We start from the raw sequence: 25,133 nt of genomic DNA on the forward strand, positions 1-25,133 counted from the left end.
GAAGTGTCGCCACTCTGTTTTGGAATCAAATAAAGATTTTGGGGAGAAAAAAGATCGTCCTGGCGGTGTCACGTTAAAATTGTACCGGGGGCGAAAATTGTACCGGCCTACGTCATCGTTTGTTTACATCCTGACAACCTGACAACCTGCCCTGCAACAGACGACGCGATGCAGAAAACATGTTTCCAAACGACGAAATAACATAATACAGATAGCGGATCGCTATCTGAATTATGATAGATAGCGTCAAATCACGCGTCAAATCACGTTGGAAGGTTCTTGAACATTCTAGACTATGAAACCTGCTTAAAACACTCAGTTTACTAGCTAAATTCGATTAAACAATTCAATACAATACAAATATAAAGTAAAAACCAGTGTTTTCTAGCGATCCGTTATCTGTATTATGTTTCAAGAACCCTCCTACGTCATTTGACGCGATCGCCCGTTTCGCGGGCAAAACATTGTCATTTGACGCCATCGCCCGTTTCGCGGGCATTTTTTTTTACTGTTTCGATTAAACAATTAAATACAATACAAATATAAAGTAAAAACAAGTGTTATCGCTATCTATCATAATACAGATAGCGATCCGCTATCTGTATTATGTTATTTCGTCGTTTGGAAACATGTTTTCTGCATCGCGTCGTCTGTTGCAGGGCAGGTTGTCAGGATGTAAACAAACGATGACGTAGGCCGGTACAATTTTCGCCCCCGGTACAATTTTAACGTGACAGCGGCCTTAAACTGACTCAACACCGCCACCTGCTGTTGTGTAGTGTGAATAACACGACATTTATTTGTCACGTGACTTTTGGCACTAATTTTCCGCCTTGCTGTTCCTCACAAATGCAATCCGATCCGTGCGCAAATGCATTCCGATCCACGCGCAGCTTTCGTGTTCCGTACGTTTTTTTTTGTACTTTGTGTAAAACATACTGTATTTGTTTCTGAAGCAAAATGCTTTAGTTTGTGAATGATGTTTTGCATTTGCAAACCACACTGAGCGTGTGTGTGAATCATTTTGCGTGAGTAAAACACGTTTTGTGTGCGTGTGAATCGTTATGCGTGAGCAAAACACGTTTTGCGTGTGTGAGGGGTTTTGGCATGAATCTAACTCCATAGTGGCCAGCTGTACGTAAATTGTCTGGGGTATATAAAAGCAGATCAATACCTGTGTTACAGAAAGGAGAGATTGTAGCAGTTTCCAACAAAGAAAAAGCAGACATGTTTGTTTAAAGTTTTCAAGCAGTGCACAGTTCAGGGAGCCAGGGAGTTGAGAGATGTAGGAAGAGGACAGAGTTGATGACAGTTAATCTGTGGAAATTGGAGGAGAGTTTTGATAATGCTAATCCCATTAATCGTTCTTTTACTATTAAACAGTTGAGAGAAGCATTTATGTCTGGGGCAAATACTACCCCATGGAGAGATAGCTTGTCACACAAGTTATTTAAACATCTGGATGATATTGTGCTCTGATATTGTAATGACATTTTGGCTTTGTTTAATACTGTGTGGGCAGGGGGTTGCCTTCCAAAGGAATGGATACATGCATTGTGGTCCCGATCTTGAAGCCGGGCAAAGGGGCATCCGACCCTAGTTCAGACCTTCATATAACACTCATAGCGGTGCTATGTAAAATTATGGGGGGAATTGTTATTAATGGATTAGTGTATTTTTTACAGACCAAAGGACTATATTGTTCTTCAGAATGGCTTGCAAAATGGGAGGTCCACAATGGAGTGAGTTGCAGTTTTAGATCAGGATATTAAAAGGGAATTTAGCAATAAGGAAAGTGTAGTCAGTGTTTTTTGGGATATTTGTATATCTATTATTAGTCCAGCTTTATTAAAAATGATGATTAATGATATTTTCTGAAAAGTAGAGAGAGCATTTGGGTAGTCTATTTAGTTGCCGATGATGGAAAAAAAGGGCGTAATGTTGAGTTTATTGAAAGCAGATACAAAGAGCATTAGTGTCACTAGAGGAATGGGGGAACACATGGGGCTTCAAAATATATGCCTCTAAGTCTAAATATGGTATTTGGCTTTAAAAGGAAGTTACCTAATATTGGTTTGTATATGTGTCTCCATTGGAGAAGGTAACAGTTCAAATTTTGTGCATGTCAGTAAAATGTTGTTGAAGTGTGGAAAAAGTTTTGAATGTTATCCGAAGTAGCTGGTGGTGAGTGGGGGGCTAACAGGGAGACAATGCTTCTAATTTTCCACGCTTGATCAGATCTTCTCTTGGCTATGGGTGCTTTGTGTATGGGTCTGCGTCTAAATCTGTTCTGGCAAGGCTAGATGTGATGCAGGCCAGGGCTTTGAGGCTTTGCTGTGGGGACTTCAGGACTTCCCCAGTCCCTGCCCTGCTTATTTAAATGAGAGAAATGCCCTTATGGTTAAGGCGCATTAAGTTATGGTTACAGTATTGGGTAAAGCTAAGTGGGGTCATCGTACTTTTCCAGCAAGGTGCCTGCTTCAAGAGTCTAATGGTGGCAATAAGTATAAAACATTTTTGTTTAATCTAAATCAGTGGGCTTGGAGGCTGGGTATGGAACAGGTAAGTGTAGCAGAACATACAAGCTGTCTACCTATACTATATTGGGTGCTGCCCAAGCTGAATATTGAACTTGTTTTTCTACAGGAAAAAGATAAGAAGCTGGTCACTCCAAACATAGCAGAACATCTAAATAAATACTTGATTTTTTGATTGAGGAAACCAGACCTAGAGAGGTTATCATCTGTTCTGACTCTGCAGCTGCTCTGGAAGTATTAAGAGGGGGGAAATCGAAGGCTCGACCTGATATTATTAGTGACATTCTAACTTTGTTTTTTAGAATTGGGTTGAGATCTAACATCACCTTTTGCTGGGTTCCTGGACACGCTGGGGTTGGGGGGAATGAGCAGGTGGATCAGATTGCAAAACAGAGTTTGAGTAGAGAAGTAGATGTTCATATATCCTGGGGGAGAGTGGAGCTGAGAGAAATAATTAAAGAGGGCTTAATGAAGGAATGGCAGAGAGGGTGAGAAAACAGGGGTAGACACTATTTCTCAGTCAGGCAACTCTTTAAGAATTCCATTATTAATTAGCCTATTTAGCTTTGTTTATTTTAAAGAGTGCCTTGGTCAGCCTATCTTTTTAGACACTATTTCTCTTTACAATCTTAGGTTAAAAAAAGATGTACCTGCACTTTTCAGTCCCGTAGGGATTCAGTTAAACTGTGTAGGTTCAGGCTGGGTCACTGTGGGCTAAATCACTATTAATGTGGGAGTTCGGAGACCGTAAAACACGTGTTTCTGGAGTGTAGAAAATATAGGACAGAAATAAATATATTATATATTATTTGATAGACTGTTAGGACTTGGAGTTGGGCCTTTTTCTGTTTTTTCTTTGTTTGGACACAATTAGAACCACCACTTGATCTCCAAGGCAATTCCGCAGTTCCTGCACAATATGTAAAAATCGAGTTCTACATCTGACCTGTGGAGGGCAGTAATACGTTAAACAGCGTCTAAACTGCCGGAATTTTACAAATAGAAAAAGAAGAAGTGCCGTCGTCAGAGCTCATTCTAACCTCAGTGAAGATGGCGGTGGTGGTGCGGAGTCTCCAAGACCAGCTTGAAAAGGCCAAGGAGAGCCTCAAGAATGTCGACGAGAACATCCGAAAACTCACTGGACGCGATCCTAATGAGTCAAGGTAACACGTCGACCATGCATCTGGAACATCTACCCCGACTGTTGGTTTTAAGTGCCAACATCGGATGGCTAGCTAATGCTAACGTTAGCCACGCTTCACTAGCATGGGACGCTAACCGGGTTTCATCGGACATGCGGTGATTCTGTTTTTATTTTGTTAATAGAAATATCCGTTTGCCTGTGATCCAAGCTAATAATAAAATAGCTGCTGCAGGACAAGACTACGAAGTAAAGACAGAATAACGCAACCTACACCATTAGCCTTTAAAACATCTGACAGATTACCAGAGTATTGCAGAACCGGTCCTGTATGTATTTATAGTGATACGATCTAACTATATCTGTTAATCATTTGTCGAATGAATGATGATTTGAAAGCGATCATTCAATGTATTCACAGACCGGGCCAACTGAGACGGCTCAGCGGCCCCATGGCGGCCGGCCCAGGTGGAGGTAGAGGCAGAGGGAGCAACCTGCTCAGGTACACCCACAACACTGCCACTAACATTGTTGACACGCAAACAACCCCGGCCAGAAAACCTTATGTTGATGACAATAATTTGTTTATGCTTCTTTTGATGACATATTTAAAGCCAACACCAGTTATGAATGGTTTATTTTCCAAATAGTGGACAACACCATATAAGGTTTTATGAGTTTGTAGATAAGTTAAACACTATAAACATGGCCTCTTTGCCATTTCCGCACAAGCCAAGACAGACCAAAGGTTTACCTGGAGATTAAACCAATGGGCGTGGCTTATTTAGGGGTCCAAGCCAACAGGTTGGATCCCTATTGTTTTTGTAAGGATTTTTCTTTTTATTATTATTCCCAGCTAGAAGTGGGCCCACAGCCCAAACCGTAAATGGTGCCGACATGCCAATTGCATGACTAGATCCAGGTCCGGGAACACTACGCAGACGACAAAATCCAGACACACCGGCCACTAGGTGGCGCTATACCAAGGGAAAACGCGTTTGGGGCTATAACTCCCACACCGAACCTTCCAAAGTCAAAAACTTGTACCCACATATTCACTGGAGTCTGCTGCATCTTTTGGCATAGGCCACGCCCATTTGCGTCTAAATTTTTTTTCCGCGAAAACCGCAAAACTGCCTTTTCCCTACTCCTCCCACATTTCTTGACAAATCGACACCAAACTTTGCACACGACATCGTCAGACGCACTCAAAAAATAAAATTCGAACACTTTTTTGATCCGACCTTCGACGACGAAACGGTAGCGTTTTGAATATTGGTATATTAGCTAAATTAGACGTGGAAAATCAAAAATCCAGAAAAATCCAAAAGTAGACATCGCAACGAGTCCAAATTTTACAGACATGTTGGCGCTAACCTTAATTCCGTTCGATACAAAATTCGGAAAATTTCGCCATTAGGGAGCGCCATAAACGAGGAAATTGTATATGTTCTAAAAAATTTCGCCTTAAACTGACTTCTCGCTACTCCTACCACAGTCAAATCCTTTGTATCCACAGGTTCAGGGTAGCGTTTTGAACACTTGCTTCGCGTTGTGCCGGCGAAACGCACATTTCTTGTCTCGTTGTGCCAAGAAGTGTGCGAAATGCACACTTCTTGGACCCCTGCATAACTGCTTGCAGTTCTAGTTACCATTCCGCCCACTTCCAATATAAACTGAATTCTTAACTGTTCGAGAGATGCTTCATAAACCAGCTCAAGAGTGCCAGCTTGTTGACCTTATGTCTCAGAATATGTTGAACATTTACCACTCTCCGAGTCATACCTAGGCCGATACGACGATACCACAGAGGATCCAATTCTTTTTTTCCCAATGTACGTGTTGATTGATGTTTATTTGCGGTTGTCTTTCTGGTTCTTCCTAGGCGTGGTCTCTCGGACATGGGAGGTGGAGCCCCCCCGGCAAAGCAGAGGGACATCGAAGGGGCCCTGCTACGGTATGTTTTTTCAATTAATTGTGCTTTAACATCAACAGTGATTAATGTGTCACAGAAAGCAGAATGGAAAACAAAGGCCACACGCATTTCTTTAATAAGCCATATATATTAATGTATCTAATATGTGTGACGGTTCTGTTCAACGTCCCTACATAAGAAAGTACAAAAGAGAAAGCGACTTTAATTTGTACTTGGTTGACAGGATTATATAAAATGAGGTCATGATGCATGTGTGTTTTTGGTGTAGTCCTTTTTTTCATATAATTTACAGAAAACATAATTTATTGTGATGCATATCGAGATATGTAATGACACATCGTGGTGAAAGATTTTGCCATATCACACAGACATACTTGGCATTGTTGTGCTCATGTATGCAGGTTAGAGTTTGAGCACCGAGGAAACGGCAAGCGTGGCCACTAGAGGATGCTGAATTATACAATGCATGATTGAACAACTTATCCGTGGTGTGGCTCATGTCCTCTTTTCCTGTTGCTGTTTTTTTGCAGGCTGGCTGGGGACCAGAGAGCCAGGAGAGATTCACGCCACGACAGCGACGCCGAGGACGATGACGATGTCAAAAAGGTTCGGAGCCATGAAAACCCTTTGTTTGAAATGAATGCGTTAGCTGATCATTTATAGCCCATGGCATGTTCAAAGTTGCCTAGCTTTAATCCACCCAGCTAACCCCGATGTGTTCTTGTGCCCAGCCGGCGCTGCAGTCGTCTGTGGTAGCTACCTCCAAGGAGCGGACACGCCGAGACCTCATCCAAGACCAGACCATGGACGAGAGGGGGAAACAGAGGTAAAGCCCTATGCAATGCTGTAGATGTAGACATTTGTGTGTATTTTCATTGACCTGTATGCATTCTGGTATTTCACTGCATCCCTGTCTTATAATATCTGGCTGCATGTGCCTTTCTCTGTCAGGAATCGGCGTATGTTTGGCCTGCTCATGGGGACCCTGCAGAAGTTCAAGCAGGAATCCAACGTTGCTACGGACAAGGTAAGAGGATTTGCAAATTGTGCATTATTAGTTTCAATCCGTCAGAGCTGGTCAATGTGGCCCGGGAAAGGGAAGTCTGGGGCCCCCTGCTTGAGCTGCTCCCCCCGCGACCCGACCCCGGATAAGCGGATGACGATGACGATGAGAGTTTCAATTAAACGCAGTTCTCTTAGTGGTATTGGCTGGTTGTAGCAATATGTTTTGACAAATAAACGCTGGCCTAATTCAGAAGTTAAGATTTGAAAGTTCTTGGCAAATATAATTAAATGACACCAAGACAAACAGTCGCAATTGCACCATACGTTCACTAGATAGTGATGAGACTTGTATTCTGACGAATTTACCTATTTCCTAAAGCATATCAAGTTTTTCCACTCGATCCTTTTATTGATATCCATCCATTGTTTATTTTCCCCATTGTAGCAAAAGCGGCGTTGTGAGATCGAACAAAAGCTGGAGGTGCAGGCAGAGGCTGAGAAGAAGAAGGTGGAGGGCGAGAGGAGAGAACTTTTTGAGGAGAGACGGGCCAAGCAGACTGAGCTGAAGCTACTGGAGCAGAAAGTGGAATTGGCTCAGCTGGTGCGGGAACCTTTTCGATGTGTTTAGGGCGTGGCAATCATACAAAAAAATGATGTTTTGGAAACGACATGAAATGGATAATGGAGGGGATTGAAATAGATAATGGATGGGATTTTTCCATCAGTAATAGTCTCTCAAATTATTTTTATTAACCACTGAAGAAAAGCCATTATTTGGAGTCATTCCCTTAAAAACTATTTTCCCAAAATATATGACAGACCGTTCCTGTGTTATGGAATTGATCTGCCAAAGAATTTATATTGTTGAGGGACTTGATGATGTAATGTTATATGGCATAAAATCCAGTCTCAAGTAACCATTTATTCATATTTTACAAATTAGGTAAATGGTAGAGGTGTTTGTTAACTTTCTGTCACTGTTTTAAATCAAATAGTATTATTCTGTTGACCCCATCCTGCAGAAGAACATTTAACAGTACAGTTGGCTAATGTTGTTATTTTTTTTTTCAACACCAGCAAGATGAGTGGAACAGCCACAACGTCCTTCTGGTGAAATTCATCCGCACCAAGGCTAAACCGCACATCTTCTACAAGCCCGGGAAGGTGTGTTCCGCCACACAAAAGCTCCTCGACGAGTCCACCAAAAATCTCAATGGTAAGAACCACGGGTATATTTTTCTTGCTGAAAGCCCCCGCCATAATTTCAATCTACCAAAGACGAAGGAAACATACAATGTTGCAATGTTAATATTAGGTTGACGTCTTTGGTTCTTCCCAATTCGTATCTGCGGAGGAACATCAGAGGAGCCACTGCGTAGTAGAAAGACCACACACTTCTAAAGAGTTTTCCTTCTTGAACTGTGTTGACCACAATGGGTGGTAATGGATAAAGCAGCGCTGGACGTTATAAGAATGACAATGAAGCTGTATGGCGGAGCCGGTACCAGTGCTCTCATAGCTGATACGACTCACCTACATTCTTATTGAGACACCGCTTTCAACCGGCAACTCAAATACGTAAAATAGTTGATTTTTACATCCTGCAACGTTTCAATTATATCGCACTGCCCTTTTATAGGCGACATTGAGGAGCATATGAAGAAAAGGTTACACATGCTGACCTTATGCTAGAACTTAAAATGACGCTTGAGCTTTCAGCTGTGGGTTACATTTATTTTTCTTTCAATGAGAACCAATCAAAGAGTAACGCGGTCATGGAAAAGGTCAATGTTGAGGTGTTGGCTCTGAATCTGCCATTGTCCTCAAACCTCATGTGTTCTTTGCAATCAACGGTGTTTTCTCTCCTCCAGTCGTGTTTGAGGAAAGGCGGGAGGCGTTTGCTGAGCACCTCAGCAAAATGGAGGCACGCCCCCGGCGACAGATAAACCGCGACACGGATGCCGGCGCTATGAAGAGGGACCAATCGGCGGAGGGTAAGCCCGCAGGCCAGGTAGTCAAGGTGACAGGTAACCGGGGTGACTTGGAAATGGAGGAGGATGAGGAGGAAGAGGAGGAGGGGGTTGGGAAGGATGCTGAGGGGAATGGAAAGGGGATGGACACAGAGCAGGTGAAAGGAGACCTTGAGGGAGGGGAGATGGTAGAGAAGGGGGCGAGGGAGGGAGAGGAAGTTATGGAGGTAACTGAGGAAGGGGATAAAAACAGTGAAGAGGAGGAGTCTAAGGGTAAGGGTGGAACAAGAGGGGGGAAGGAGGAGGTGGAGGTAAGTCAAGACAAGGGAGGGGTGGTGATGGAGGAGCAGAGGGCAGGGCAGGTGGAGGAGCAGGAGAAGGGGGAGAACAGTGAGGCTCAGGCAGAGATAACCAAGGGCGCCACCACAGACCACCACAAGGAACCAAGCCCGGAGGCCCCGCCCTCTGACACCGTTTCACCCGGCGACGTCCCTGCCGCTAAGAGTGCCAACCGCCCACCCCCCGTTGCCTCCCAGCCGGCTGGAACAGCAGCCCAGACCCAGAGCAACAAACCTTCCCCGAGCCCACAGACCCACCAAACCCCTGACCCGCCCGCACAGGAGCAAGCTGCTGCCCCCGGGCCCGATCCGGCCCAGAGCTCAGTCCCTGAAATACAAGGGACCCAAGATAAAACGGAGCCCCCGAAACCTCAAGAAACTCCCAGCGCAGAAGCTGCTCCCAGGCCAACGGAGAAAGCAGGAGAAAAGCGTGGCCGGTCCCGGAAGGAGAAAGCCAAGCGGAAGGACCGCGCCTCCTCCTCCGGTAGCTCCGGCTCCTCCAGTGGCTCCTCTTCTTCCTCCAGTGGCTCCAGCCACTCCTCGTCCTCCTCCTCGTCCTCCTCGTCCAGCAGCCGTGGGCGTGGCCGGGACAGCGGCAAGCGGCACCAGCGGCCGGTGGACCGCGAGAGGAAGAAGGGGGCTGAGAAGAGTTTTCACAAGCGGGGCTCGAGCGGCGGCGGGAAGAGGGAGTCAGCGAGCACCAAGGAGAAGAAGAGGAGGAGCGATGGGGGTAGAAGTAGGTTGTCCCGGGGGGACAAGGACCCCAAGGACAGAGACAGGAAGGATAAGAGGCACTAGGCCACACCTCTACAACCCTCCTGCCTGGCGGACGCAGTTTCTTTACAAAGCAGGCTTTTTTTCTTTTACATGTATGGCCTGTTGAAATAATGTGTGTGTGTGTGTGTGTGTTTGTGTGTGTGTGTGTGTGTGCGTGTGTGTCGCCACTGAGCCATTAGTTCGATAGCCGTATCCTCTTGTAGTCCTTTGAGTGCGGGCATCTTTCTTTTTTTTTTACTCTCGAAACGATGTCAAAGATGAGATCTGTCTGGCTAAATGTATGATGTGCAAATTAGATGTTTAACAACGTTTTCTTTTTGTACCGGTTAACAATCAGCTTCAAATAAAGTGAGAATATGTTTCAATGTGTTGTGTCATTCAGCCTTTACTACTTGGTAGGTTTATTGTAACATACCTTTTTTGTGAACCCTAGAAAATATCGCTGGAGAATAACTATTTTGTTAAAATAGAAACTGCCTATAATGAGTCCCAAGAGAAGCATATCCAGGGGGACAGGATTGAACCCTGTGGTGACTCAACTAGACAGGTCCCAGAAAAGACAGTTCTTTATTGCTCAGCTTCTGACTTGTGTGTCACACCTTTGAGCTTTCACGTGTAGGGATAGAGCTTTCCCGATAGAGCGCAACAGTGACGCCCTCCAGGTCTGATTCCGGAAGTAAAATAGGGGAGAGCCGGGTCTATTGAAGCAATGGACATATTAAAGCACGGGACGACGCCTGACTGACCAACCCCGGGAAATTTCGTGTAATGACGTCCCACCGTTCAAATGTTATCCCCCGAACCTGTTTTCGAGAGCTCTAAGTAAAATCCTTCCTGCAGTAGTTTTTTTTGTAATCGTTTTTTGTTTCATGTCATATGACTATAAAACAGATGAATTAGTACTTAAACCTGTGCTAAGTTGTGCAATGTCAGAGTTTTGAAGTTTAGAGGTAAAAAAGGTTTTAGGGTCAGTAGTCGCTGTCGGGACGATTGATACTTGTTTCAAACGCAACAGGTGTCATGTTATCCGGTTGACCTGGTAGTTTTTGTTAAAAATAAATAAAAGGATGTTCAACTGTGTATCCCTAAACATGACTTAGGACAGGGAAATAAGTAAATTGAATGCCAATGTCGTCATCCAAAATAAGCAAGGTGAGTTTTAATCGAAATATGCATCTTGACAATTACGCACAGGCCAAAAATATATTTTGACCTATTTATATTATGCGGAATTATGTGAAATTTTAGCAATGACGAGTACACTAGTATGTTGTCCGTTATGTTGCATAAAAACAAGAGTAAGGTCAATAGTTTATTTTTAAAATATGCTGTTTCATTCTTCCCGCATGTGTGTTTCAAACGGGGCGTTTGAAGCAAATGTCAACTTACGTTCAAAGTTAAAAAAAAACAGCTCGATCATCCAACATATGTTAGTGGTGCTGAGATGATGCCTCATGAAACGTCAAAGCCTCGCAGCCAGATGAACCATCAAAGTGGTTCGACCTCGAAGCTTCAAATGAGTACGCTAGGGACACCTAGTGGTGAATGAAATTATGATGAAAAAGAGTTTCCTATGATGATGTGATGTTTGCTTCGTACAACATCAAAACATTTGAGAATTAAAGTCATTTCAGTGATACGTGTGAGTGTGCCGTTCATAAATATCTCCCGAACTCAAGGTAGAAAAACATCATTTGACAAAGATTTTAAGTCATCCCGGGCAAAATAGAATGTCTAATAATTGTAATAATAAAACAACTGCATGATGACTGAGAATGAGTGTGATTAATTGCATAGCGATTCAAGTGATCTTGGAACTGGGTAGTCTTCTTTTTGTAAAAATGTGCCAATTGTGAACCCATATCGCGGAACAGCCCGAGATGAAGCCTCGAACGTCACACGCTACGTAATTTCTATGTGAATGTGAATCCTGCTCGACACGGAGCTTCGCTGGGGGAGGAGCCGAGGTAGGCCTGCTCGACACACGCCCCGATGCCTCGACGCAAACCATAACATCACTAACATATGTATTCAATTACACTTGTAACTAAGAGAACACATGTGAGTTGTTGATCACATGTTGAAATTATTTGTATACGTAACGTCATCTTTGAAAAATACGTTTAACTGAAAAGTTTTTCCATCGACCCGGCTCTCCCCTACCATTCATTTTATTTTCAGAAAATCTTTATGCTCAGTTTTAAGCCTGGAAACAATCCAATCATCCGTCAGGTTAGTCGTTACCATAAAACATTTCATTGCCACAAATTATTTGGAAAACACGAGCTTGTTGTTTTGCTTTTCCCAATAAGTTATCAGTAGCCTATCACTACCAAGTCCTTCCGTGCTAGCAGCACATCTGTCGGAGTGACGTAAAAAGCCCTCAATGAAGAAAACAGTCACGTTGAATAAAAATGTAATTCATTTATTAAAGTTCAACTGTCTTAATTGCGGCTTGCTTTCAAAAGATACCATGGAATATGTGCATATTTCACAGCCAGTGGAACCTATTTTACACCAAAAACAAACCCATTTACGGCAGCTCTGACATGTACCATTGTAAAGGTAACGAGTGAGCTGTGGTTTGGAGTAAAAGCCGGCTAAATCATTTATCTTTAGATTAGTTTCTGACTGAAGTGCACTATTCATGATAAATCCTCTTCTAGGTTATGTACGGTAAATTAACCTCTAAATATAACTCAAACTTGCAAGCAACGTCAAGTGCATAGGCCTACTGTAGTAGGCTACCTCATCACAGCGTCTCTCCTATCCAGTGTTGTATAGTAGCGAAGTAGAAATACTTCGTTACTGTACTTAAGTAGTTTTTTTGGATATTTCTACTTTACTTTACTACTTATATTTATCTGTACTTTTACTTTTACTTCGCTACATTTTGCGAAGAAAACTGATACTTTTACTCCGCTACATTTCCCTTGAAACCTTCGTTACTCGTTACAAAATCAACTCAGCTTTAGAAAAAAAAAAAAGAATCATGAGAGATATGAGAATAACGTCGGGGACTGTGGTAGAACACAGACTGCGAGCCTGTTTGGCGAATCAGCTGTCCCAGCGCACGTTCGCAAAGCCCCCTTGCTTAGTTACTGTTGCTACACCGATCAAAACTCCTACGACTGTCAACACACAAATGCATGGCTAGGACGAGGGCAAGGGCTATCAAAATTCTACTATTTGTATCAGGCTGGTTTGTACACGCAGTATTACAACACTATCTTATACACTTCCATACGCTGTATATGTGCCATTTTTGCTACAAAGCTAATTTAAATACCCTTTTTGGGCAGGGACTTAAGTTTTCCGAAAATCCGCGATCCTGGATGACACCCAAATCAATATTAAGTAACGTGTACCAGCGCTTGCGGGATAATAGGTCGGGCTACGATATCTGTCAGTGTCAGTGATTTTTTTTTGGAGTAACTCCGCGACAGCATCCAGATCATGGCAAAATGGACTGCAATATGCAGTGGAAGGATGTTTTCAAAAAAGATCAACAACGAAGGGGAAACAACAATAATCGAAGCAAAATCATACAGGTCTCAATCAAAAAATTAGAAACTTCCCGACCTCAAAATAAATACCACCAGCGCAACATTTTAAACTAGTAAGGTTCTTTCACCGCTTTTTTATTAACAGCAGTTACTTGTACTTTTACATTCAGTACTTAAGTACATTTAATATCAGAAAAGTACTTTTGATACTTAAGTACAGTAAAGATCAGATACTTTAATACTTTTACTTAAGTACTATTCTAAAAGGTGACTTTTACTTTTAAGTAATTTTCCAGTAAGGTATCTGTACTTTTACTTAAGTATGGCTTTTGAGTACTTTATACACCACTGCTCCTATCACAGGAACCAAGAATCAAATCATTTCGGGCAGTGTTCAGAATATTGTGTTCATGTAACATGTTCAAGAAGAAAGATGCATCACTGGCTTTCGGAATTCGGAATGGAATTCGCTTTTTTGGCAATTTTTGCAAAATTACTTGAAATCGTTATCATAACCCACTTACAGCCACTGAGTTAGAAGTACTGACATGAAAATAAAACAAGTCAATCATCTGTGGAACGGGCAGGGCTCGAAAAACTCCAGCCAATGATTTCCAGAGCCACCGAGTTGCATTGGACAGTAAGTACGTCAATCAAACGGTCGTACTGCACTCCCCCTCCCCCGCGCCCCGCGCGCGACCCCTTCGTGCAGCACTCGTGACCCAGAGCTCGTGACCCAGAGCAAGCTCCTGTTTGTTGTTATCCTGCGGTAGCTACTGGAACTAGTTAATCCACATTTGGACCTAGCAGTAGAAGACCATTTCCATGGCAGACAAGACGCCACCATCACCACCACCACCACCACCACCAGCAAAGAGAAGGAAAACCCTACGCTAGCCTGGCTCACTCTCGTGCATCTGTGTTCGCGCTCGTGCATGATTGCGCGTCCAGGTACTTGGAATGGGTGGAGTCAGAGTCAGCGTTGAAGGAGAGGGGGTAGGACCATTTGAGTTGTGTGTTTTCAAAATCTGCTGGCGTTTCACAAATCCCATACCCAACCTTTAAGTATACTCTGAAAGTAGGCCTACTTGTAGTTTTTTAATATAGAAAATTATCAAGTGCATGTTAAGGCGATTTAGGGTTTCAATTGTTTAAGTTAAAGGCACAATAAAAAATAGTCTTTGTTTTATAATTACAAAATTTATAAAAACATGTCTGACGCTTTTTATAATTTGTAGCTCTATGTATTGATAACATTTTGAAAGCATTTTTTGCAGTTGACACTTCAGTTATTTCTTTCATCCATTCATAAAAAAAATGATATTTAATGTAAACAAAACTCCACATATCAATAAATATATGTCATTTGTCTTTTTGTAATTTAGGAGAAAATGTCCCACACAGTGAAAACGAATACGCACCAAAACGTAAAAAAAATAAAAGTATGAACTACGATACAGGACTGGCTTTAGGCATCTGTAGCGGACTTGAGTTGTTCCAGTTCCATCTCAGTATTTGCGGGGACCTTTTTATGGCCCTTCTGAAACACGGCCGCGATCTCCTTGAAGGATTTCCCCTTTGTCTCCGGGACCTTCAGGTACGTGACAACCGTGAAGACCAAAAGCAGCCCAGCGAACAAGATGAATACATAACTCCCCAGAAATTCCTAAAAAAACAAAACTCAGAATGAACACGACGATGACATGCCAATCACATCCTGTCCTACACCACACACAGTCTACGAAGAGGATTAAAACCATATGTGAATATTTTTATTCTGATTTTAAAGTCAGAATTCTGAGATTAAAGTCAGAACTCCAAAAAGTAATCAGTTCTTTTAAATCAGAATTCTGATTTGATACTCAATATTCTGAGATTAAAATCAGAATTCTAATTTTAGAATCAGAATTCTGAGATTAAAATCAGAACAACAAAAAAATATTCACATGTGGCCCTAATCCTCTTCCTTATGAGTCAGTAGAACTTCGCTCACGGATAATCATGAGGCAGAATATTTGTCTGCAAGTTGATTTAACCCCTTCAACATTATTTTCTTTATGTTCTGTATATATGTATAAACTAGTGACCCCCTATTCATTTCAAGGGACCCCAAGTAGGGTCCTAAAACCAAGGTGGAGAAATACTGATGCAGACGCTGTGATGGGGTTGGTTTACCTGTATGTAAGGGAAGGTCATGCCGATGAGGAAGTTGCAGGTCCAGTTGCAGCAGCCAGCGAGAGCGATGGCGGCCGGTCGGGGCCCCTGGCTGAACAGCTCCGCCACGATGAACCACGGAATCGGACCCGGCCCGATCTCAAAGAAAGACACAAAGAGGAACACAGCCGACATGCAGACGTAGCTCATCCATGAGTAGTCCATCTGAAGAGAAAGACAAGATGAACACAAAGAGTGAGACCGTGAGAAAGAAGAGTGAGCAAGTGAGAATACACAAGTCAAGTATATTACTATTTGACCATTTTAATCATTTATCAGATGCTTAAACCACAGAAACTCATTTTTATACACATCTTCAGTGAGAACGTATATCTGGCTTGGGACCTAAATGTATAGACTCTGGAAGTCGGGTTTGGAACCCACAACCTGGTCGAGTCAAACACCCTCGGCCCTCGACAATCCATGATTATAATAGATGTACTGCAGTTGCATTCAACTGAATGCATATACTTAAGCGTTTCAGTTAATTTGTTTGTTTAGTCTTAAACTATGTTGAATCTGTTAATCTATGAAAACACTGGATGTGATAAGTAAGGGATAATCACCTCAAGGCAGGGAAATGAACAGTTTTCCTTTTCATTTCATGTAGGCTACGCCGTCTATGCTTCGCCTTTTTGGGCTTGTCCCTGAAAATTTAAACTATGCCCCAATCACGCCCACATTTCCCACGGCACCGTGTATATAAGGCGGCGCATACCGCCGCTCATCCTCCCTTTTCTTTCAGAATTGTACTGATCAACAGCATGACTTCTAAGCTTCAAGAACCCTGTGGCAGCAGCGTGGGCGAGGCGACAGACCACAGCCCTTTTCAGGGCCACGGGAGAGCGGTTCCTTAGGAGGTGGGCCCTTTTCAGGGTCTCATTGTGCTTCCTGTCCCGCTTCCCTGGCGCCGTGTGACGGGCACCTGGTGTGCTTCAGATGTCTTGGCGCTCTCCAGGCACCTCTTCTTCTCAACATCGGTGGACCTCTCTGAGGCCATCGACATTTTTAAGGCCGGAGTTCCGGACGACGACGACCACATCAAGGTGGACGACATCGCCTCCTTGAACGACGTCTTTGCGGACTCTGCATCCGGGTTCTCCCACTCCAGTCTTACACCGCCACGGTCGTCCCCAGGGAGAAGCCACGCCGGATGGCCAATCTATTTGGCAAAATCAGCGCTGGCAGCGCTTTTCTGTCCGGGCGCCGGATGGCGTCCTACCGAGAAGCCGCTCTCCCCCGACCGCCTCCAGAAGCAGATTATCTGCCTGACGGACAGATGGTTCGTCTGTGCCTCACAATCTGCGGCAGCGGTCAACAATCTCGCCCTGCTCTCCTCTGCCCTGGTCTCCTTGTCGGCTGGCAGGGAGGCTTATGGCCCGGAGGAAGCCGCAAGATGGCTGGTGGTTCCCCGCTTCTCCAGCGCCATCCTCCAGCTATGCCAGCCGATAGCCGTTTCGGCCGGCCGGCATATGGTCTGGACGACCATGATCCAGCCGCAGCCGGGGAGAGCAGCACAGCGGAGACAGAAGCACCGCAAGCTGGCTCCCAGTTTTTCTTTCCATAATAAAGACTGTTTGTCCGAAAGGCAGTACATACTTCCTAAAGAGCAATATTCCTTAGGCCAACTGTGTCCTACGCTTGTTGTGCATTCCTCTAGGCTGCCTCTTTCCCCTCCTCAGTCTGGTGGCTGTAGGGTGGCGGCCGGACGGCGTGTTTACATAACCTCTGGTTCATCTGCTTCAATTAAGCAGCGTCCCTTTGAGCTAACCCTTGGCAGAGGTGGCCAATCTCTTGGGGAAAGGGACCATCACTACCGTTCCCCCCCACGAGTCACACCTCGGGTTTAACTCTAACTACTTCCCGGTTTCCAAGAAGTCAGGGGAGAAGAGATCTATTCTGGATCTTCGCGTGTTCAACAGATTTGTTGCCGCGAGGAAATTCAGAATGCTCACTATCAGAGCGCTGCTCCGATGTGTGAGAGAGGGCGACTGGTTCACATCCCTGGATCTCAAGGATGCTTACTTCCGCGTCCCTGTTCGGCAGGCGCACAGGAAGTTTCTCCGCTTTGCCTTAATGGGGGTGGTGTACGAGTACCAGTGCCTGCCATTCGGCCACTCCCTGGCCCCGCGCACCTTCTCAAAGTGTGTGGAGACGGCGTTGGGACCGCTCAGGCGTCAGGGAAGAGGGTTCTCTTCTACCTCGACGACCTACTTATTCTGAGCAACTCAGAGGAAGCTGCGAGAAGGGAAACCATCTCTCTCCTGGGTTTTGCCATCAACTGGGAAAAGAGCTCCCCGCTCCCCAGCCGGCAGATCGTCTACTTGGGGCTTTGCCTAGACTCAGCCACCATGACAGCGATGCTCTCGCCTCCTTGACGAAATGCAATCCTTTTGGCACTCTCCCGCTTTTGCGTTCGCAGAAACGTAACCGCACTGTCCACCATGTTAGGGCTGATGGCAGCCGCCCATCCCGTGGTTCCCCTGGGTCTGCTCTTTATGCGCAGACTCCAGAGGTGGTTTGCTCGCCAACGGTTGGACCCCATGCGACACAAGCTCAGGGTGCTCCTCGTACCCCGTTCGGTGTCGCAAGACCTGGAATATTGGGAAAACCCCCCCGCCCTTCTCAGGGGTGTTCCCCTGGGCAGAGTGACGTCCGACTTAGTGGTCTTCAAGGACACCTCATTGACGGGTTGGGGAGGAACGTGCCTCTCCCACTCAGTCGGAGGCAAGTGGCTTACACCCCCCACAGCACACATAAATGTGTTGGAACTTGCCGCTGGGAGGAAAGTGCTGTTGCATTTCTTTCACCTGGTACGTGGCCGCCACATTCTGATCAGTACAAACAGCGTGTCAGGGGCGGTGTATATAAACAGACAGGGGGGAGTGCGCTCCTCTGCTCTCGACCGAAAGGCGGTCTAGCTCTGGCTTTGGGCTCTTCAGTATCTCCTCAGTCTAAGAGCCCTGCATATCGCTTTGGGGCGGACCTCATGTCTCGCGGCGGTCCCCGCCGAGACGAGTGGTGCTTACATCCCGACATTGTCAGACTGATCTGGCAGAGGTTCGGGACGGCTCAGGTGGACCTGTTCGCGTCCAGGGAGAACACACTGCAGGTGGTGGTTCTCTCTCAACCCTCGGGATCTTCCCCCATTAGGGGTGGATGCGTTGGCACACACACCTTGGCCGCTCCCTTGTATTACAGGAGAGGTTATCCCTCATTGTAGTGGCTTCAGAGAGTAGTTTCCATAGCTAGCGGCACTCTCACAGACGGCGCCGTGGCCGGTACCCTTCAGATGGGATGCGCTTTCACAGGCCCACGGGACAGTGCACCACCCGCCCGATGTTTCAGGACAGCTGTTGGTTTGGCTCCTGAGAGGTTGATCCTGCAGGGCAAAGGTTTGCCCGAAGCGGTTATCAACAGAGTGCTCGTGCACCTTCTACTTCTTCCCTCTAGACGCCAAAGTGGGGCGCTTTCTCTAATTGTTGTGACAGAAACCACGCTGTCCAATCTCAATGCAAGGTGGGACGCGTGCTTGCATTTCTACAGTACTTATTGGAAAAAGGTTTGGCCTTCTCCACGGTGTTTGCTTAGCCTACTCTCGGCAGGGCTTAGCGCCACCGTTGGCATTAAAGCTCACTCGACACGGGGCATGACCGCTTCAACGGCTCTACTCAAAGGCGTTTCAGTGGAAGTCATCTGCGCGGCTGCGTCTTGGTCTTCCCCCGGCCCCTTTGTCCGTTTTTACATGTTAGACATGTCCAGGGGCTCTCTCAGCCACTCTGTGTTGGAATCCAGGGCCCCTTCTACGGCTTAAGAATATAGGCATGTTCTTTTAAGCGCACCTCATCCTCCCTTATCCTCAACACAGGGGCCCCCCAGGGCTGTGTTCTGTCCCCTCTGCTGTACTCCCTATGCACACACGATTGTGCAGCCACTGCAGACTCAAATACCATCATAAAGTTTGCTGGCGACACCGTAGTGCTAGGCCTAATCCACAACAACAATGAGACGGCCTACCTGGAGGAGGTGAGCTGCCTGAGAAAAATGGTGTCAGAAAAACAATCTCCACCTCAACGCAAGCAAAACTAAGGAGATGCTGGTGGACTTTGGGAGGACGCAGGTGCGGGACTACACTCCTTTAACCATAAATGGGACCCCTGTAGAGAAGGTGGATACATTTAAGTACCTCGGTGTCCAGATCACCGATGATCTGACGTGGTCTACCCACCTTGACACCGTTGTAAAGAAAGCCAGACAGAGACTGTTCCATCTCAGGAGGCTGAAGAAATTCAGAGCATCCAAACCATTCCTGTGGAGCTTCTACACCTGCACCATCGAGAGCATGCTGACTGGGAACATCACCGCTTGGTATGGGAACACCACCATGCAGGACCGTAAGGCTCTGCAGCTAGTTGTGCGTTCAGCTGAGCGTACCATAGTGAGGCAACTCCCTCATCTAGGATTTATTTATATCAATCGGTGCAAGGGCAGGACCACCAACATACTGAAAGACCCCAGCCATCCAGGCTACGGACTATTCTCTCTGCTCCGCTCAGGGAGCAGATACCGCTCACTGGCGGCAAAGACTGAGAGACTCAGGAAGAGTTTCTACCCCCAAGCTGTCAGGTATCTAAATGGTACTGATTAAGCCCTTTATAGCAACTGCATTATTTTATTTTTTTATTCCTATGTGCAATAACCCTCTGACATCTTGAATGTATTTACTGTTTTGTTATGTTTGTTATGTGACTATTTAGCATTTAGCAGCCGACTGAGAACATTTCACTGCAATTTTTTGTGTATGTGACGAATAAAATCAGAATCTGAATCGTTAATATCCTCCCGCCGGCTGGCGAGTTGAATTTGACTGCCAGTATTTCTCTCCCGCCGTTTTTTCAAATGACAAACGATTGAGAGAAATTCTTTATTGGAGAGTTGGCTCCCTGCCCCCGTCGGTAGCGGACCTAATGGAAATCGTATTTTCATGCATTCCATGAAGCACGGATTGAGCTGGAGTTTTTACAGACTCACTTTTTTCTCTTGATCATCGCCTTGCTTGATCTAGGAGGAATTCGTTTTTTATTTAGCTGTTGTGTTTTGCACATCCTCTGCTTTTTTGATTCTGACGTGACCTTGTGACTTGCGTTTTTTGACTGGGGTCCAGCAGGAGTACATTGATCGGGCTCCGCTCGCAGTTTCGCCTTAGCCCCTAAGGCGAAGCCTAGACGGCGTAGCCTAAATGGAATAGAACGATAGTTATGATATTATAACTCTAGTTCTATGATTGTAGGCGTAGCCGTGTAGTTTCCCACCTGCTGTACCCTCCAAATACTGAAAGAATAACGTGGAGGATTAGCGGCTGTATGCATGCCTTATATACACAGTGCCATGGGAAATGTGGGCGGTGCCAACGTTGATTGGTGCATTGTTGAAATTTTTAGGGACAAACCCGTGAGGCGAAGCCTAGACGGCTACGCCTACAATCATAGAATTAGAGTTATATTATCATAACTATCGTTTGATATGCCCAGCTCGTCTTCGCTACTCCAAATACATTAAAACTGACAATGAATTTGTGCATTTCTAAAACGCTGCAATGTTTAGAATTACGGTGAATAACGTCAGCTCAGCTGTAGCTAATTAGTTTTTATAGGAACCACACAAGGCTGCATCTGATCACTCGTTTAATACCATAGTTCCTACATTGTATCTCGCTTGCGAAACTATGTCTATGTAACTTGTTTTAAAAATAAACTTTTTTAAACAAGGTTTATTTTTACAATGGACCTCATGTTTGAAATTGCGGCGTATTGATCTACTATTTGATGACGCTGTGCTCAGTCAGAACTCAGCAGCAAGTCAGCGGGCATCTTGCCGGGTTAATGCCCTCCTCCCAGCCAATCACAATCAAGCATTCTTTAAGGAAGTAGAATAAAATGTTGTATTGGTTGAATGATGAAAAAACCTCCCATTGGTTGACAAACCTGTAGATTGAGACCCACAGTCATGGCGACGGCACAACAGCACATCCCTCCGAGGCCTATGAGAGTCAGAGTGCGCCTGCCAGCCCTGTCCACAAGCGCCACCTAGTGGAACAAAAATACATTGCAAGGCATTACCATATGTGTATGACCCTCATTGTTGGCAAATGTAAGAATGTTAATTTACCTCAAGCACACGATAGGTGATATTGTATTATTGGTTGAAAGCGAGGCCGTCCTTTAGTTCCAGTGTTTGCCTTATGTCCTGTATGTGGCATTGTTGCCTCGTTTCTCTAAACTGGCTCTATGTGCCATAGCTACTCACAGACACCAGGGTGAAGATTGTGTTGATGACCCCAACGCCGATGGTGGCGTACACCGGATAACCAACACCAGCTCGGTGGAAAATGTCAGTCGAGTAATAAAAGATCTGTGGCAGACAAAGACTCTTCTTCATTTTGTTTGTTGCAATACACAAGATTATGTGCTTACCCTAACTACAACGATGAACAGCGAGAGATAATTTGGTTAGATGGAAGTTTGTTCAACAAACCAAATTAATTTATCCTATTGTCAACTTTTTCTTTTTATCACACTTTCTTTCAATATCACAGGTAAACATTAAAGTTGACCAACCTAGTTAAAGAAGAATCTGTAACATGCTAAGTGGAATAAATGTTGATGTTTGATGTGGTTAATATGCCAGTTTAAAAGGGTCCTCACTGCGTTGATACCAGAGAACTGCTGGGACAGATGCATCAAGAGGGCCACCAAGAGCTGCTGTCTGTAAACTGAGGACCGCAACTGCAAGGCAGAGATGGGACACAACAAAATACACACAAAATATTGATCTTTTCTTTTAGAACCATTCCAACCACCATGCTCAACAAAAATGGCTAACTATTTAACAGGGGAGAGGCCAGATCTCTGGCTCTCCCCTCCATGCTCTGCCCAGCAGGCCACCTACCAAGGACAGGATGGAGATTGTGTCCTCCTTCTCTCCCTCCTCCTTCTCTTTCTTCATCTCCTCCAGGTCAGCGCTTTGATCGTACTCTCCTTTCAGCCGACGCAGACCTGCGACCAGAACGATAAGAGTGTGTTGGTATTTTGCGCGACACACAAAAGCAATTTGAAGATGCTAGGGACAAAACAGACGGAGACAGAGATACACAAAACTTTAAAGAAACGCTGTACAATCTCCCGAAAGACCAAAGAGACTGTCTGACCCCTTTAAGAAAAATTTGCGTGCTCAAAAATGTTAGCAGATGATTTGCAGCGTGTTTTTCCCCACATGCTCAAAAGTGTCATTGTAGGGGGTAGTGTCATGATGAGCCCGTTGAAAATCTAACTGTGGTTGAAGGGTTCATATTGTGCTTTTTTGTAGTTAATAATTCATTTTGAGGGTACTATTAGAATAGGTTTAAATGCATATATAGTCAGGGAAGTTTGTATGTGCTAACCTGGGTTACACAACAAAGATACAGCTATGGGAGTTGTTCAAACTAGTTGGGAATATAATGAATGTCAATTGATCGCCCACTGCCCAATTTGGGAATGCGTGTACACCACGAGGGAGGGCGAGTTGAAGAAAGACCTCAGCTGATCTACATCTAAACATAGACAATCTCAACAATTAACCCAGTGTATAAACAAACCTGCCAAATCCTTTCAGGGGTGCAATCAAACCCGCCTCGCCTTATTCACAAGTTCTGTGTGTGTGCGTGTGCGTGTGCGTGCGTGTGCGTGTGCGCGTGCGCGTGCGTGTGCGTGTGTGTGTCTTACTCTTGCTGGCCTCCTGCACCTTGCCCTGGCAAATGTACAGATAGCGGGGGCTCTCGGGACACAGGGGCAACAGTAGGGACTGCAGGATAGACGGGGCCCCCGACAGACCCAGGAGCAGGGGCCACATGCTGTCATTGCCCAGCAGGAAGTCCAGGCCTATCACCTACAGACACACATATAAACATGTATCTATATTAATATATTTATATATATATGAACCCACACACACACATAACCACACCTACACCTACACATAAACACACCCACCTTTAAGGAAACACACACAGAAATGTACGTTCACACGCAAACTGGACGTGCATGCAGCCCGTTTTCTTACTGGTGTGTGTCGGTGCATGCATCTGTCACCTGGCTTAGAAGAATACCAACGACGATGGCCAGCTGGTGGAGCGTCCCCAGGGCCCCCCTGTAGGCCTTGGGGGCGATCTCCCCGATGTACATTGGCACCAGCCCCGAGGTCAGCCCTGATGTATCAACACATCACATGTAGGCACATACATTGATTTGAAGTGATTATGCATTTGCAAAATATACAATTTGGAAGTTCATCGTTATTTCAAGAGAGACAAATTTTACATAGCCTGGCATTAACACCGTCATATCGTATTTGTGTAGTGCTCTTCCGAGTGCTTAAAGACACAAAGACACCATTTGTCTGGTGTGGTTTCGCCTCCTTTACCGCAGTAGAAGCCCATGACAGCACGGCCTGAGATGACCATGATGTGAGGTTTCCACATTTTGCACAGGCCCATCAGCAAGCCCCCAGCCATGGCCAGCACGTTGACCATCAGCATGCCCTTCACCCTGTGGGGGCGGGAGGGAGAGAGTGGGTGGGGGCCAGGGTTTGCTAGTGATAAATCTTTAATTCACAATCCATTGCTTTTATCCTCAGCAGTCCCTAGTTAATCTCAGTTATTTGAGGTCAATGTCATTATGTCATTAAGGAGGATCCTGCTCTGACTCCTCTTACCCCATCCCTCCCTTCTTCCTCACCTTCCTCGCAGGTCCCCCACGAACCCCACCAGAAAGGAGGAGACCATGCCTCCGACGGAAAAGATTGCCACAGACAGCGACCAATACATGATGACTTCAGGGTGTTGTCCCGCGTCTAGCATGTCCACGCCCCTCGTGCTGTTCTCTGATAGGGCGGGGTCCCCCTCTGGCCACAGCCCTAGGGAGCGGGCATAATGCTTCTCAATGACCTGTGGGGTAGCAGGTTTGGTTTGTTTAGGGGCCAAACATGAGAACAAACAAAGGATTTGATTAGAGGAGAAACCAGTGTGCACTCTCAAAAAAATAGAAAATAGACTCTTACTTCTGTGCTCTGCAACTTACATGTCTTTTTTCATTTTTCATTGATATTTCACAATATCGACTATTTCTTTTACAATTTTGAATATATTTCAACAAACTATTCTAACAATACTTTGTTTGTGTTGGGCTATGGCATTGTAGCATATAAATACAATGGTTCTACTTTTTTTATATACATGAGACAGAAATGTGGTCAATTGGTGATTGGTAGACTGACTAATATTATGAAGTCATCCAAAGTGACTTACATACAGCTGTATTGGAACCCACTGTGTTAGGGTTAAGGTTAGTGCATATTACAGGTTTAAGGCTTGTTCAATTACCGACCTTCTGGGGTGCATTGATGACTCCCATGCTGTAGCCAAACTGCAGTGAGCCCAGCGCAGCTGTGAAGACAGCCAGGGCCAGGGTACCCGTCAGCTGCTGGAGAAACACAGTTCATATTCAATATATATAGGTATACATACATACGAAAATAAATATACACATTAATACGTACAAAGATACAAACAAACTTAAAAGGATTCCAGAGATGTACTGCAAAAAACAATACATAAATGCAATAAATACACACCAACACACGCACACACAAATACAGAATCAATACATGCATA

The 25,133-nt window shown here is 45.0% G+C and overlaps 2 protein-coding genes across 3 annotated transcripts in view; one reads left to right on the plus strand and one right to left on the minus strand.

The window, feature by feature from the left end:
- The first annotated feature begins 3,550 nt into the window (after positions 1–3,550).
- pnn (pinin, desmosome associated protein) lies at positions 3,551–11,683 on the plus strand. The gene is made up of 9 exons (XM_056590145.1): positions 3,551–3,700; positions 4,100–4,180; positions 5,564–5,635; positions 6,145–6,220; positions 6,346–6,440; positions 6,566–6,641; positions 7,065–7,220; positions 7,697–7,835; positions 8,491–11,683. Exons 1-9 carry the CDS (start codon positions 3,588–3,590, stop codon positions 9,723–9,725), a joined length of 2,043 nt encoding a protein of 680 aa, XP_056446120.1. The 5' UTR covers positions 3,551–3,587; the 3' UTR covers positions 9,726–11,683.
- A 1,292-nt stretch (positions 11,684–12,975) lies between these two features.
- The window catches only part of slc2a2 (solute carrier family 2 member 2), a 13,064-nt gene continuing 906 nt past the window's right edge, over positions 12,976–25,133 (minus strand). Inside the window, exons 2-12 of one of the 2 annotated variants that reach the window (XM_056590146.1) lie at positions 24,847–24,942; positions 24,199–24,407; positions 23,885–24,009; positions 23,554–23,669; positions 23,188–23,350; positions 22,373–22,479; positions 22,129–22,209; positions 21,731–21,835; positions 21,409–21,510; positions 15,386–15,589; positions 12,976–14,876 (exon numbers count right to left, since the gene is read on the minus strand). In XM_056590146.1, coding sequence (XP_056446121.1) covers positions 14,679–14,876; positions 15,386–15,589; positions 21,409–21,510; positions 21,731–21,835; positions 22,129–22,209; positions 22,373–22,479; positions 23,188–23,350; positions 23,554–23,669; positions 23,885–24,009; positions 24,199–24,407; positions 24,847–24,942 — 1,506 coding nt within the window. In that variant the 3' untranslated portion in view covers positions 12,976–14,678. The remainder of the gene's footprint in view (positions 14,877–15,385; positions 15,590–21,408; positions 21,511–21,730; positions 21,836–22,128; positions 22,210–22,372; positions 22,480–23,187; positions 23,351–23,553; positions 23,670–23,884; positions 24,010–24,198; positions 24,408–24,846; positions 24,943–25,133) is intronic. The other variant, XM_056590147.1, reaches the window with a different exon arrangement.

This window comes from Gadus chalcogrammus, chromosome 5, assembly GCF_026213295.1.
Source record: "Gadus chalcogrammus isolate NIFS_2021 chromosome 5, NIFS_Gcha_1.0, whole genome shotgun sequence".
Lineage (NCBI taxonomy): Eukaryota > Metazoa > Chordata > Actinopteri > Gadiformes > Gadidae > Gadus > Gadus chalcogrammus.